Below are 16348 nucleotides of genomic sequence, written 5' to 3'. Positions count from 1 at the left end.
AATCCCAACGGTAGCTTATTATTCTGCCCTTTGACAATACAGTCTCTCCCAGCTTCAGGTTCCACAATGGAAACACATCTCATAGCAAGAGTGAGGATTCAGTTAAGTGGGACTGGGAAGGGCCTTTTTTCACACTGGGTCCTCTATTCCTTCCAGAACCCTCTGGACCAGCTGGAGCATGCCCAGGCCTTGCTCGCAGCCCTTCCTGTGTGGCGCCCCCTGCCTCCCCTCCCCCTCTCCTCTCCTCCAGGAGCCCCCCTCCCCCCCCATCATGTGAGGTGGTTCTGCTAGTAAAACATCTCTAGGACATTCTTAAGGCATGTGCGTAATTCTGGTACCCACAGCAAGCCAATTAGGCAAGTTTGGAAATCTTGGTGACTGCCGATCTCGCACTCACCTGACACACCACAGAGATTGTTTCCTCACTGTTTTTTCTTATGAGGAACTCTTGAAATGGGTGTCCCTTCAAAGAAAGCAGGTGGCCCCCCTCCCCATCTTGTAATAGATGAACACTTGGTTTATACAGAGAACAAACTAATATAGGAGTCTCCTGGAAGGTACATTCTCTTCGTGCTTTTAAGGGAAAGAAATGGCACAGGCTTTAGTGTCTGTAGATCCAAATTTAAGTCCAAGTTCATCCACTTACTGAGAGGCCAGGTACCAGTCACTGAACTCTTTGCGCATCAGTTTTTTGACAGCCTTAGACTGCCATAAAGCTCAAATGAGGGAACATAGGTGAAAGGACTTTATAATGTTATTACTTTATTAGTCATTATTATATAACTAAATGTAAAGAAATATATCCCTTGTATAAAGTGAAACATTTTACAGGTGTTTACAAAGGTTGTTTTTTAAAGGCCCTATTCTGGGAGTTCCTGCTGTGACTCAGCATGTTAAAGATCCAGTGTTGCCATGGCTGTGGCACAGGCCTGCAGCTGCAGCTCCGATTTGACCCCTAGCCTGAGAAAGTCCATATGCCGCATGTGCAGCCATAAAAGAAAAAGTAATAATAAAGGCCCTATTATGATGTTTTTTAAATGTGGGGTGTGGAGTTCCTACTGTGGCATAGTAGGTTAAGGATCCATCATTATCTCTGCAGTGGCATGGGTCACTGCAGTGACTCAGATTCGATATCTGGCCCAGGAACTTCCACATGCCTCAAGTGCAGCAAAAAAAAAAAAAAAAAAAAAAAAAAAGTGGGGTGATTCTGTGAGGAATCAGAGTAGGACAGTATTTCAGTCAAAATGGAAGGCCGGATGCTGTTTATTGTCTGTAGCGAAGAGCAGTGAGGAAATCCATTCATGAGGATCCTGCTTGCCCGCCTGTCAGGTCTGATGACTCTGGGTTTCATGAGCACCAACAAGCGACTGAAAATATGCTTGAGGATCACAATGTTTAATTTTATGGTGGTTTGGGGTACTATTCCCTCCTACTTCCCAGCTCATACTCCTGCCCCCAACAAACAAGAGTGAAGAAAAGTTGTAAAGTGGGGAGTTCCCACTGTGGCTCAGTGGGTTAAGAAACTGACTAGTATCCATGAGGATGTGGGTTCGACACCTGGCCTCACTCAGTGCGTTAAGGATCCGTCATTGCCGTGAGCTATGGTGTAGGTTGCAGACCCTGCTCGGATCTGGCGTTGCTCTGGCTGTGGTGTAGGCCTGCAGCTGTAGCTCTGATTCGACCCCTAGCCTGGGAACCTCCATATGCCGTGGGTGCAGCCCTGAAAAAAAAAAAAAGTTATAAAGTGGGCCTTCAGCTTCCACTGGCTCCCTTCTAAGCTGTAGTACCCTGTTCCCAGCAGCCACATTTCTCCACTCAACTTCCCTTGGCCTGCTCAGAAAGTCTCCTTCTTTTCTCCTCTCTCTGCTGTGTTGTCATCTGAGTCCCTGCGGAGACAGAAGCCCGCCAGATGCTTTCTCCTCCTCCAGAGTCAGGGTGATTTCAGATGGTGGCATGTGAAGGAAAAGCCTCTCTGAGTAAGGGATGTGGCTTTGACCATTAGCTAACAGTCATAACAGGCCAGTGATGACTGGCTTCCTGTTTTCACCACATCTCACCGCTGGGCCTGTGGGCTGACCCCGTGTCTCTATCTCCACTCTGTTAAGCCCCTGCATTCATTACAAGCTGATTAGGAAATGCTCGCCTGTCTTTACTTGGATTCCCAGGGAGACAGACTGTCTGAGATGCTGCTCTGAGGGCAGGACTTCTGGGCAGGGGAGGACTTGAACTATGACATCACAGAGGCCTTGGCCAATCCCACCAGGAGCTGTGTGGCACCACCATGCTTTAGAGTGGTCCTGTCTTTAGGCAAGGAGGTCAGGCATTATAGACTGCTTATTGCATGTGTACTACCTTTGCGGAGGGGCTGTGACCTTAAGTCCCTTGGTTGACTGAAGACAATTCCTAGAGAGAGGTTCAGAGCGCTCACCTGTCCATGGGCCCAGCAGCCAGGGGCATGAAGGCCTCAGTCCTCAGGGGCATCTGGGTGGCCCTCCACACATCCATGACATCATCCAAAGAGGTCTTTTGCTGGTTTTTAATGTTCACGTTTTTAAGTTTAAAAATAAAAATACCATTCTGTAGTTTCCGCCGTAGCTTAGTGGGTTAAAAATCTGCCTACGGGGGTTCCCATTGTGGCACAGTGGAAACAAATCCGACTAGGAACCATGAGGTTGTGGGTTCCATTCCTGGCCTCACTCAATGGGTTAAGGATCCGAATTGCTGTGAGCTGTGGTATAGGTTGTAGAAGCGGCTCAGATACTTTGTTGCTCTGGCTGTGGCTGTGGCAGTGGCTGAGGTTGTGGCCGTGGCTGTGGCCAGCAGCTGTAGCTCCGATTCAACCCCTAGCCTGGGAACCTCCATATGTCTCAGGTATGGCCATAAAAAGGAAGCAAAAAAAAAAAAAAAAAAAAAAAAAATCTGCCTGCAGCAGCTTGGGTCACTGCAAAGGTGAGAGTTTAATCCCCAGCCCCATGTAGTGCATTAAATGATCTGGCATTGCCATAGCTGTGGCAAGGATTCAACCCTGGCCTGGAAACTTCCATATGCCCTGGGTGCAGCCATAAAATAACAATAAAATAAAATAAAAGCCATTGTAAATAAGTAGTTGTGTTTGTTTAAAATTGTACCCAAAAATAAGTTTTATATACTTGGAAAGAGTAAAAAATAACTCCCTCAAGAAGTAATTTTGTCAGTAGAAAACTAAGCTATAAAATACCCAAATTAATGTAAAAATCATTACAATTCAAATGAAGAACTGATGAAGATGGTTTTAAAAAATTCTATATTAAGAAACAAATTATTCTCAAATCTGTAAATCTGTAAATACAATGCAATCTCTACTAAAATCTCAACATTTTGTAGAAATTGACATTCATATGAAAATGCAAATGACTTAGAACAGCTAAGACGATTTCAGAAAGAATCAGAATTGGAAAACTATCAGTGCCCAATTTTAAGACTTGTCATTGGAGTTTCTGTCGTGGCTCAGCAGTTAACGAACCCGAATATGATCCTTGAGAACACTGGTTTGATCCCTGGTCTCAATCAGTGGGTTAAGGGTCTGACATTGCCATGAGCTGTGGTGTAGGTCACAGATATGGCTGTGGTGTAGGCCAGAAGCTATAGCTCTGATCTGACCCCTAGCCTGGAAACCTCCATATGCTGCAAGTGCGGCCCTAAAAAGCAAAAAAAAAAAAAAAAAAAAAAAAAAGACTTGTCATAAATTTACAGTAATCAAGGAAGAATGTTATTTGAGTTCCCTGGTGGCCTAATGGTTAAGGACTCAGCATTGTCATTGCTGTGGCTCAGACTGCTGCTGTGGCTCAAGTTCTATCCCTGGGTGTAGGAACTTCCACATGGTGAGGGTGTGCCTCCCCCCAAAAAATGAATAGCGTTATCAACATCAAAATAGACAAATAGATCAATGAAACAAAGAGTCCAAAAGTAAAGTCACACATATATTGTAAAAAAAAATTAACTTTTGACAAAGGTGCTAAGGCAATTCTGTGGAAAAAGGATAGTCTTTTCAACGAATGCTGCTGGAACAATTAAATATCTGTGAAGGGGAAAAGAATTGATTAATACTTCACACCATGTACAAAAATTAATTTAAAATGTCTATAGACCTAAATATAAAACATAAAATTATAAAACTTCTAGAGAAGACATAAGGGAAAATCTTTGTAACCTTAGATTAGGTAAATATTTCTTATGGATGATATTAGAAGCAATATCCATTAAAAAATAAATTGATAGGAGTTCCCATTGTGGCTCAGCAGAAATAAATCAGACTAGCATTCATGAAGATGGATGTTCCATCCCTGGCCCCACTCAGTGGGTTAAGGATCTAGTGTTGCTGTTGCCGTGAGCTGTGGTGTAGGTCACAGACATGGCTCAAATGTGGCATTGCTATGGCTGTGGTATAGCCGGCAGCTGTAACTCCAATTCGACCCCTAGCCTGGGAACTTCCATATGCTGTGGGTGCAGCCCTAAGAAGCAAATAATAATAATAAACAAATAAATTGATAAGCTGTATTTCACCAAAATTTTAAACATTTACTCTTCAAAAGATACTATTAGGAAAATGAAAAGACACACCATAGACTGGGAGAAAATATTTGCAGATCATATGTCTGATATCTTAGATCCAGAATACATAAAGAACTCAGTAATAACAAAATAACCTCTCCCAAAATGTAGAAAAGTCTTGAGGAGATACTTCATCAAAGAAGATACATGCATGGCAAACTACCACATGAAAAGATGTTCCACATCATTAGTCATTAAGTCGGTGCAAATTAAAACAAAATGAGATAAAATCACATACCTGTTAGAACGACTAAAAATCAAAAGACTGACCATAGCAAATACTGACAAGGATGTAAAACAACTGGAATTCTCATCTATTGCTGCTGGGAAGGCAAAATGCTACAACACTGGAAAACATTTTCTTAAAAAGCTGAACATGCATCTATCGTATGATCCAGCCATTTCGCTCCTAGATATGTACCCAAGAAAAAGGATAGCCGCTATCCTTACAAAGACCAGTACACAAATGTTCATGGCAGCTTTATTTGCAAGATAACCCCAAGTCCATCAACAGGTACAGGTACATGGATAAGCTAATAGTGGTACCGCCCACACAGTGGGGTACCATCTTGATGGTAATGATGAGATCATAGTTTCATGATGACTTCACATATCAAAACATCAAACTATATGATTTACATATGTGCCGTGTAATGGGTGTCCATTAAACCTCAGTATGTAAAACTGTTTAATGAAGAAGAGGATTGCAAGGAGGAGGCAAGGTACCAATTGTTGACATAAAAAAATGCACCGCCTAAAATTTGAGAATTCTGTTTTACTGGGCGGAATTTCCAAGGACTTAATTCCTGAAGACAGCCTCTCAGAGCTAAGGGACCACTCTGAAGAGTTGAGTGAGGAGCCAGGACTAGGAGTTTCGCAACCACAACCAGGTAGTTGGAGCATCAAGAGATTAATTAAAGAAAACCAGACATCCCAAGTGACAGTGCTTTTCTGTGTATGGAAAGATGCTTGAGTCTGGGTTCATTGAAATTATGCCTTTCAAATTATGGTGCTAAGGTGTTTTGATATCACCTTAGCTATCCAGGACCAGTTCTTTCTCACCCTGAGTCCCCTCCGGGTGCACCACTGGGAGTAGCTGCAGTGACTGAGGGCTTGGCAGCCAGTAAACCTGTTGCCTCCATCCTTAGTTCCCTCAGGACTCACCGTAGGGGCAGCATAGTGGCTGGTGCCTTGATGGCTGCAGCATTTTCAGTCTGCTGATAGGGCAGGCAACATTTTTCATTGACAGAATGAAGCTGACTTTCAAGGAGGTAGAGAAGGCAGGCAGCCTTGTGGTTGCATCACCAGGGAAATGATCTGCAGGGTTTATGAAGCCACATTTCTGAGGGTTTCTTTTTGATCAGCCAAAAAAGAAGCCTGTGTAGAAAGCTGGGGGCAGCCTAGTCAGAAAGAAGATGCGTTTGTCTAAAAAGGGACTTTGGGAGTTCCCACTGTGGTGCTTTGGGATCAGGGTCATCTTTGCAGCACTGGGACATAGATTCGATACCTGGTCAGGTGTCATGGGTTAAAGGTGCCCTGTTGCTGCAGCTGCAGCTAGGTCGTTACTATGGCTCAAATCTGATCCCTGGCCTGGGAACTCCATATGCCTTGGGGTGGGGGGAATAAATAAACAAATAAATAAATGACATAGGACCCAGCACAGGACCGATATCTCTGACAGAATAAATAAAATGAGTTGAGGTCATGAAGTACACTCTTTCCCAGGCTTCCCAACCATCCCATTAACATTGTCCTAGATAATGTCCAGGGCAGAAGTCAAGATATGTTTACTTTTAAAGTAGACTCTTAGCTTCTCCTTTCCAGGGAGATAATCCCAGCCTCTGCTCTGGGCCCCAATGCTTTCAAGTTCATCTCTGGCATCTGACTATGATCGCCCACCTCCTGTGAAACTGTAAACTAATTGAGTGTGGATTCCTTTGGGCTGAGATCTTTAGCAATGGTCCAGATAACTCTGCTCCTTGCTGCCACAGCTGACCTCTGGCCCTAAGCCCTTGCTTGCTCAGACCCATCCCGCTTCCAGTCTCTTCCAAGCAGCCCTTTCCCACCATAACCCATACATGCACTGATATGATAAAAGGAAAGTCAAGGTGACGCAGCGTTACTAACCACAGATGTTTAGGAAAACAAATGACTTAAACCCTAGTTTGTGTTTGTTTTACTCTTATTCCTTTTATTTGTTGATTAGCCTTGTTTAGAAGAGACTAATCTCAATTTATAGATAAACCCACTGTTAGAAAAGACAGTGGGGACACCTGTCTCCTTCCTTTCAATAGCAACTACTGTTGCCATGGAAACCACTGGAGAGGAGGGGGAAGGGAAAACAAATACTGGTGTTTAGATCTATAGGGTCAGAAGTGAAGGAATGAACTCAACTATGGAAAGCCAGCAATATTTTAGGGGACTTGGTTAGAGGAAAGAGTCTCAAGCAGGATTAGCCTAGTTGTAAGGTGACCGTCATGACCCAGTGTTTCCCTACCCTACAAAGAAAGTTTTCCTTTTGATTTGCTCAGCCACCTCAATGCAAAGATTAATTTGGATTAACAAGCTGCTTCTTTTAACAATGCAAGTTGCTCTGGACTGGTAAGAGACCTGTAAGAGGTCTGCTAGCTGTTGATATATGAGCAGAACTGAGTTCAGTTCAAAGCTCCCAATGATCCCCTGCACCAATCAGCTACTCTGAAGAACCAAAGCTTGGGTTGAGGGAGCAGAAAAGCAGGTAATTTGGGAAATGGAGTACTTGAGGGGTATGGGAAGGGAAGTCCTCAGAGCAACCAGAGACTATGTAACAGGGGCCTAGAAAGGGGGTGGGGGTAAGTGGGCAGAAAAGGAATGTGGACCTGATAGTCAGCAACAGAGAAGCCACTAAGTCAATGATGATCGTCCATCCATTGTATGGAAATTTCTGCAGCCACTTTATTTTATTTTATTATTATTTTATTTTATTTGGGGGAGCCTCTCTCACAGCATATGGAGGTTTCCAGGCTAGAGGTCTAATTGGAGCTGTAGCCACCGGCCTACACCAGAGTCACAGCGATGCCAGATCCGAGCTGCATCTGCAACCTACACCACAGCTCACGGCAATGCCAGATCCTTAATCCACTGAAGGAGGTCAGGGATCGAACCCACAACCTCATGGTTCCTAGTCAGACTCTTTAACAACGGAGCTAGAAGGAAAACTCCCCCTTTCTGCTTTTTTAAACAGCTGGTTTCTTATACCTAATTTTATTCATTCACTTAAATATCTGTTGAAGATCTATTATGTTCCAGACACTATTCTAGGGTGTTAGGGCTGCAACAGCAAAGGAACTAAATAGAAATCTCAGCCCTCCTAGAACTAACATGGCCCAGGGCCCAGAGCAGCTCTGGACACAGAGATGAAAACCAAGAAAGCCACATTTGGTAACGGTGGCCATTCTAATACCTACTTGGCTCCATCCTTTCAAGGAGTTCAGTGCTTCAATTTGTTTGTAAAGTCAAAGGAAGCCCTTTGCAAGTTCCCTGACTCTAGTTAGAGGAGGGGTGGTCCTGAATCCCCAAGTCAGAAAAGACACAATGGAGGCATCTAGACCATATCTCTCTACCTTTGGGCAATTCCATAAAGTTCCTTTAGTTGCCAAGAAAGAGGTTTCAGCCCTTTCCTCTGTCACCTGAGTTAGGTTAAGAATGCGTTTCTGGAGTTCCCATTATGGCTCAGTGGTAATGCACCCGAATAGTATCTATGAACATGCAGGTTCAATCCCTGGCCTCTCTCAGGATCCAGTGCTGCCGTGAGCTGTGGTGTAGGTTGCAGACACATCTTGGATCTCCTGTTGCTGTGGCTGTGGTGTAGGCCTGCAGCTGCAGCTCCAATTCAACTCCTAGCCTGGGAACTTCCATAAGCCAGAAGCCTTAAAAAAAAAAAAAAGGCAAAAAAGAATGTGTTCTTCTCTTTAGCCCAACCCCTCCCTACATCCATGATTAAGCCTGGTATTTCAGAATGTCTGGGTGGCTGTGAAGACCAGCCACTTCCCAACCATCAAAAAGTCCCCTTGCAGAGCGGTTTCTTCTCTTTTTTTAACACTTAAGACTAGAAATAAAATCAAACTTCATAGTGATACAGATATGTGGGATCTAAAATATGGCACAAAGGAACCTATCTACAAAATAGAAACAGACTCAGACATGGAGGAGACTTGTGGTTGCCAAGGGGAGGGAAGGAGTGGGATGAATGGGGAGTTTGGGGTTGGTGGATGCAAACTATTGCATTTAGAATGGATAAGCAATGAGGTCCTACTATACAGTGCAGGGAACTATATCCAAACTCTTGGGATAGAACGTGATGGAAGACAGTATGAGAAAAAGAAAAAGACAAATATATATATACATGTCTGATGACTGGGTCATTTTGCTGTATAGCAGAAATTGGCACAACGCTGTAAATCAACTCTAATTTTAAAAATAAAAATAATAATTAAAAAATTTTTTAAGACTTCATAGTGATAGATCAGCTTAAGTTTACTAAAAATTGACAACAATATGGAATAATTTAAAGGATGACTTATAGGGAATAAAGATGAATTGCTGATAAACAGATGGCAATACCCAATTTCAGTTTTCCTAAACAGTCATTGCAACTTCAGTTGGGCCCCTGGGCACCCTGAATAAAGACAGTGTTCTCCAGATTCCGGTATATGATCCTCTGACTGATTTGTGGCCAATAGACTGTGGACAACTTCTCAGTCACACTCTTAAAGGGGGACATGTCCCCCCCTCCTTTTCACCTGGACTCTGGGGATAAAGGTCCATCCTATGAATGGCGCAGTAAAAATTAAGAGCCTGAACCTCTCTGGGCTTTTGGTACAGAACCTCAATACCAGCTGGGACTTTAACACAATAGGGAATTCTTCTTCTACCTGGTTTCAGCCACTGTTTTCTAGATCTCATGAGACCAAGCCTATATCTTCACCAACATCCCCATGTCCAGCCTCCCTCCCTGTTCTTCCTAATATCCACCTTCAAGTGTTTCTAATGTGATTCAAAAAAATTCTCTTCTTGTTCTTTAATGAAAGCTGTTGTCCACTTTCTACCAACAATTAGTATCAAATAGAGAATATAGCTTTTTTTTTTTTTTTTTTTTTTGCTTTTTAGGGCCATATCCGTGGCATATGGAGGTTCCCAGGCTAGGGAGAATATATCTTATATTAAAGTAAATTTTTGTCAAACCCTAGGCTTAGGCAGCTGTAATCCTTTCAGGTTTTAAGAAATGAGTTGCCAGACCACTAAGAATTTTGTAGATTTTTATTATTTTACTATTAAAATTTTTTAATCTTGAAATCAGTTAATTGTCAAGTAGAAACTAACCATATATTTGTTTTTATACATTATATACACTTGAGAAATAAATAGTATTCTAAGCATTTTAAAAAAGCATCATTATATACAAATATGGCTTCAAGCCAAAAGTATAAATACAGGACCCACTGAGGATTCAATTTCTAAGGCTTCCTTTACTAAAATCAGAAGCAGAAAGCAACCAAGATGCACAGTCAGTAATACAAGCTCTCCTTTGGCTAGAAAGAAAATCACAGAAGCCACAGAAAAAGCACAGAAATGGACAGAGAAAATACCTTGAATTAAGGTATTTGACAGGTTATGCATTCAGAGGTTTGGCATTGAACAATGACACAACTTTGGCACAATACAGATTAAAACAATGTCCTTTAAAAACTTAAAAACCCAAATACAATGTCCCCTCCCTGCTACCACCTGACATTACAGCTCCTTCCAAATAGATCACATCCATAAAATCCCAACCCCTTGCACATTTGTTCTCCCAGTTTTCTCTTAATAAGAGGGTTTAGGGTTTTCTAGATGGCTCTGAAAAAGAAAATTCCTTTTTTGTTCTATCTGGGGCCTACTGGTGGGAAATGGCTGTAGGGGTCTTGATGAGGTTGCACAGATCGGCATGCAATGGGCATGGCCTCTAGGAAGCCTGGGGTCCTCATCTGGCTCTACCGACTTGGTGTATAATTCCAGGCACGTGGCTGAATATCACTAAGGCTTGGTTTTTTAAATAGAGAGAATAGTAGCTGCCCTGCTCACTTCCTGGTGTGACTCTTTAATTAAGTGATGCATGTTCAAATCTTTTGAGAATTACAAAACAGTTTCTCGGATATCACGTCTATGAATTCAAATCGACATCTAGAATTGGAGGTTTTCTGAAGAAGTTCAGCACAGAAAAGGCACTGGTCTTAGAGAAAGATATTTCAAGAAGGAAAAGGTATGGCGTTAATTAACTCTTGGTACCAGCTGTGTGTGACAGGTGCTAGTTTCTGTACAAACAGATATGTATAACATACATTCTACCTTCCATCTTCCTACATGGAAGAGATTTTGCTCTGGAGCAATCGTATTCAGCAATTGGTCACATGTATGATACTGTGCTTGCCATTTTGCTGGTGATCACTCTTAAGAGGAATGCATGTTAATTAAGGAGAAATAGAGGAGTTCCCTGATGGCTCAGCAGGTTAAGGATCTGGTGCTGTCACTGCTGTGGTTCAGATCACTACTGTGGCGAGGGTTCTATCCCGGGTCTGGGAACTTCCACATGCTGTGAGTATGGCCAAAAAAGAAGAAGAAATAGGTAGAAACCACTTAAAGCTTCAGGGTCCCCAATTCTTACATCCTGTAGCCTTCCAAGTGCCAAGAGTGCCTTTCATCACATGCATATTCATGGATCATCTCAACTTAAAGAGTCTAGACATCCCCATCCCACTAGGTTTCAAGTGAGAAGATGGCTTGGAGAGATTTACTAAGGTGTCTATTGCCATGTGCTAATTAAGTTTAGGTGCTTAATAAATATTTGCCCAGTCAAAAAAGGAGCGACAGAAAAATATGAAGGCCAACGATGTGTGCTTTAGAGAGGGAGCTGGAGAGCAGGACGGAATATCCAATAGGTAATGGGTACCTTTTACCAGTTACCCATTGAACCCCAGCAGTGTGGGCCTCATCACCTCTCCCGATCTACTCTCCTCTCTCCAGGTGAACAAGGGCCCAGACCTGCCACCCTGACATGAATCAGCTCCCAGCAGGAAGACCTCCCTATACCTTCAGGTCAGGTCAGGCACGTGGAGCCACTCCAGAGCCTGTGTTCCTTGGCAGGTGAAGCACAGGCTCAGCCAGTCACTGAGAAACCAGCCCAGTGTACACAGAGGCTAGGGGCATTCAGCCGTTTGCACCCAGATCTGGGGTCAGCGCTATCCCGAGAGCAGCAGCAAGAACAGCAGGAAAATAGCAGTGCATAGTCCCTTCTGGCAAGTAGTCCCAGCCATCATGGGAGGCAAGGGCCAGGACCCAGCAAGCAGGCTCCTCCCACTGCTCCAGGGTCAAGGCCGAGAAGGGTCCTTCCATCAGTGGGTCCTCAGCAGTAACGTTCCTCCATGTGCTTGGAAGGTGGGGGCACTTTCTGACTCGCTCAAGGATGCTCCACAGTTGGACTGAAAGGAACCACATGGAGCATTGTTCTGTTAGTTTGCTCAGCAAACATGCAACTCTGTTGACCTCAACACCAAGCTTTCTTCCATACCTATCAGACTCTTTTACTTGCTTCCCATTCGGAAGAAATGGAAAAGGTCCCAAGTGCTCCTTCCTCCCCCTCCTCCAACAAGCCACAGATTCACTTTAAGAAACACCTCACTGGAGCCAACTCTGGGCTCACAGGTCCACACACCCCAGTGCTGGTATTTGCATATTTAGCACAACACCCACAGGACACGCTCATGCACACACACAACACTGTGGGTACAACCATCAGGTCCTCTTTGCTTTGATCTAGAAACACAAGAAATCCGGCAAGAAGGGGGCAAGACAGAATCAAGAGAACTTTTTTTTCTCTTTTCTTTTTTGTCTTTTTGCGTTTTCTAGGGCCACTCCTGCAACATATGGAGGTTCTCAGGCTTAGGGGTCTAATCGGAGCTGTAGCCATAGGCCTATATCATAGCCACAGCAACGCGGGATACAAGCCACGTCTGTGACCTACACCACAGCTCACGGCAACGCCGGATCCTTAACCCACTGAGCAAGGACAGGGATCGAACCCGCAACCTCATGGTTCCTAGTCAGATTCATTAACCATTGAGCCATGACAGGAACTCCAAGAGAACTTGATTCTAGGCTCAGCTACACACTTGCGCTATTGAGCCTCTCAGAACCTCAGTCTCCTTCTCAGTGAACAGCTGAATGGTACCCAAGGCAGGAGAGAGAGTACTGGGGGTGTAACATATGTCTAGGGATGTCACCACTTCTTGGTGTTAATTTATTACTCGGGCCCCTATTGTTTTCTGTTCCTTTGAGGGTAAAGGAAAGGACGACTTGTTTTCTCAAAGAGGTGTTGCGAGATGAGTTACAGTGTTCTCAACTGTTATGAAGTTCTGGAGCGGAAAAGAAGTAAGAAGAATAACAATAAGGGGAATTTCTGTCGTGGCTCAGTGGTAACCAACCCAACCAGTATCCATGAGGACATGGGATAGATCCCTGGCCTCACTCAGTGGATTAAGGATCTGGCGTTGCCGTGGCTGTGGTGTAGGCTGGCAGCTACAGCTCCGATTCATCTCCTAGCCTGCGAACTTCCATATGCCGTGGGTGCAGCCCTAAAATCAAACAAAACAAAACAAAAAAAAGAATAACAATAAAAATACCAATCCTTCCTGGGTGTGTCCAACCTACATGGCTGTACCAGGAACTAATCAATACCTGTGGAAGCCCTTGGGAAGGTATACATTTGAATATAAACATAAAGAATTAAAATGAGTATTATAGCAGAAAAATCATATAAGCCCACACTAGACTGAGTCCCTTAATTAGATGGGCAGTTTTCAGAACTCCACAAGTCCTGTGATCACTGAGCCTGTGGTCACGCTGATGCTCCTGAGCAGGAGACAAGAGCAGCCAGGATGTGGCCTGGCCCTTGGGGTTGGCAGACAGTTAATCACAGGGGGCCCCAGCATGGATGCAGCTGCTTGATAATTGATACCCAGATAGAGGAGAGGTGACTGATCTGAGCAAACAGAACCTCCACGCTCAAGAGAGCACAGGCTTTAGAGTAAACTAACCTGCTTCAAATCTTCACTCTCCCATCACCAGGTCGGGGACCTGAAAAGAGTGACCCAACCTCTCTGTGTCTCAGGTTCCCCAACTTTCATAGGGTTAATGACCCCAGCATGCTGGGCTTAATGATAAAAGTAAATCAGGTGGGAGTTCCCTGGTGGCCTAGCAGATTAAAGATCCGGCATTGTCACTGCTGTGGCTCGGGTTACTGCTGTGGCACAGGTTCAATCTCTGGCCCCAGAATTTCTGCATGCCATGGGCATAGCTCCCCCAAAAAAGCAAATGGGATGATACTTGGAAAGCACTGAATACAGGGTGGGTATACACCACATGCTCAGTGTAAGGCAGCAGGATTATAATCTAGTGACTTGAATGGGGCAAGGGGTGGGGGCTGGTGGGGGTCTGTCTCCCTCCTCCTCAGCAGACATTTAGGCTCAGAGGATGTGTGACTGATTCTCCTTTTATTTTTTTAATTTTTTAATTTTTTTTTTTTTTTGGATTTTTATGGTCACACCTGCAACATATGAAACTTCCCAGGCTAGGGCTTGAATTGGCGCTGCACCACAGTTACAGGGGATCCGAGCCATGTCTGTGACCTACACCACAGCTCGAGGCAATGCTGGATCCACTGAGCGAGGCCAGGAATCGAACCCATATCCTCATGGATACTAGTCGGATTCTTAACAACTCTGAGCCACAAGGGGATTCTCCTTTTAGGTGAACCCACTGCCTCATACCATGAGATCAGCCTTCCTCAATTCTGATATAATGAGATTCCAGCATGGCCCAAGAGGACACTGAAGGAAGCTGACCCCTTTGTCTGATTCCGTGCCACACACAGAAACATTTCGCTTCTCAGAAGGAGGGAGAGTTGCCTAGCAGTATCCACTCACACCCACCTGGGTTCCAGACAACCTTAAAAGGGAACTATGCCTTAAGCTTCTCCCTTACCTTCTACCCAACTCCCCACTCCATCCTGGTGCCCAGAAGGAAGCCAGAAGCCCTGGAACTTCCCACAGCCTCGATCACTACAAAGAAGTTCAATCTAAGAAGTTACCAACTCAGGTGACCTTGTCACTGAAAGACCTCTTTCCAGTAGGACCAGGGCTATGACACGTGCAGGGTAAGGCAGAACAAGAGGCAAAGGGACATTCACACCCTCCAATATCCTGTCCATCGCACTGATTTGTCTATCTCCTTCCAGAGGAAGGTCAGCTTCACGAAGAACAAGACTTTTCTCTAGCTTTGTTCACTGCTCTGTCCCCAGTGCCCAGTCCCATGTCCACCCAACCCTAAAGGACCCACCAACGTGCACTGACTGAAACTCTGAGAAAGTCCCCAGTTACCTGGTTTCATTTTTCATTCTCCAGCCATCCCGACACTTGCGAAACCAGAGCTCTTGGCCAGGGGCTATGCGGGTGTTCTCAGGATCTTCGACACAAAAAGTCAATCTAGGAAGAAAAAGAAACCACCGATGTAGCCAAAATTCTAGAGAGAGGTACATGCTTGTGCATCAGCCAGATGCTGCTTTCTGGATCCGAGGTGGATGGAACAAGGAGAAAAGAAGTTTCCATCATGCCATCCCTGACTCAAAACCCTTCAGCCCCACCCAGTGATGCTATGAGCACACTGAAAGGGTCTTGCTTTGATGACTTCCATAATTCAGCTCATGCAGCCTTTAATATCACCCCTTCCACCTCTGTCTAGTCAAAAGCCTACTTCCAAGGCATTGTCTCTCTGAAGCCTTCCTGATGGCCCAAGACCTCATTAATCTAAGCCTCCACTGAACTCCCAGTTTAACAAAAAGTCATAATGTTATATAAATGTAGCTTTTGTTGTTGTCATTACTTCTTTTTTCTCTTTTCCTTTTTTTTTTTTTTTTGGTCTTTTCTTCTTTTAGAGCTGCACATGGAGGTTCCCAGGCTAAGGGTCCAGCAGTCAGAACTGTAGCCACCAGCCACCGACCTACACCAGAGCCACAGCAACGAGGGATCCAAGCCGCATATGTGACCTACACCACAGCTTACAGCAACGCCAGATCTTTAACCCACTGAGCAAGGCCAGAGATCGAACCTGCATCCTCATGGATCCTAGACGGGTTCACTAACCGCTGAGCCACGACGGGAACTCCTGTCATTACTTCTAATGGCACGGCCTTAATAACAGAGGTTTTGTCTCATTGTCACACATCATAGCCTGCCTTGCTTAGCTTGTGGATTCCTCTATCTATGGTGGACTGTAAGCTCCTTGAATGGAGGAACTCCAGGTCCAGCACTGTGTTCAGAAATACCCATGGACAAGCGTAACTAGAACTCAGCATCAAAGATTCAGGAAGTGGAAACCAATATCACAGGAGGAATCAGTGATCCAATAATCATTCCAGCTCTAACTTACAGCCAAATCACAGGGGTTCCCCAGGCTCAGTGGCATGCGGCCCACATGACCCTGTGACCAATAGACTTGATGCTCAGCAGCAGGACAAAAGCCACATTCAGAACAGCTTTCAGAACTTTACCAAGAAGTTCAAACAGTCCGTAAACACTCGCTATACTCGCAATCAGGAAATACAAATTAAAACAAAAATAGGGGGCCAATTCACGCCCAACAGAATGGCAAGAATGTCAACCAAAGGGAGGAGGAGGGGAAAAGGGAG

General features: G+C 44.4%; 1 protein-coding gene across 3 annotated transcripts in view; it reads right to left on the bottom strand.

Moving 5' to 3' along the window:
• Positions 10078-16348, bottom strand: part of LIPG (lipase G, endothelial type) — a 28732-nt gene continuing 22461 nt past the window's right edge. For 2 of the 3 annotated variants that reach the window (XM_013992843.2, XM_021094488.1), the window contains exons 9-10: positions 15042-15146; positions 11389-12086 (exon numbers count right to left, since the gene is read on the bottom strand). In XM_013992843.2, the coding sequence (XP_013848297.1) occupies positions 12065-12086; positions 15042-15146 (127 nt within the window). In that variant the 3' untranslated portion in view covers positions 11389-12064. 3 annotated transcript variants of the gene reach the window in all.

This window comes from Sus scrofa, chromosome 1 (genome assembly GCF_000003025.6).
Source record: "Sus scrofa isolate TJ Tabasco breed Duroc chromosome 1, Sscrofa11.1, whole genome shotgun sequence".
Taxonomy (NCBI): domain Eukaryota; kingdom Metazoa; phylum Chordata; class Mammalia; order Artiodactyla; family Suidae; genus Sus; species Sus scrofa.
The sequence above is the reverse complement of the archived record's forward strand: the minus strand, read 5'-3'. Positions and strand labels throughout refer to the sequence as shown.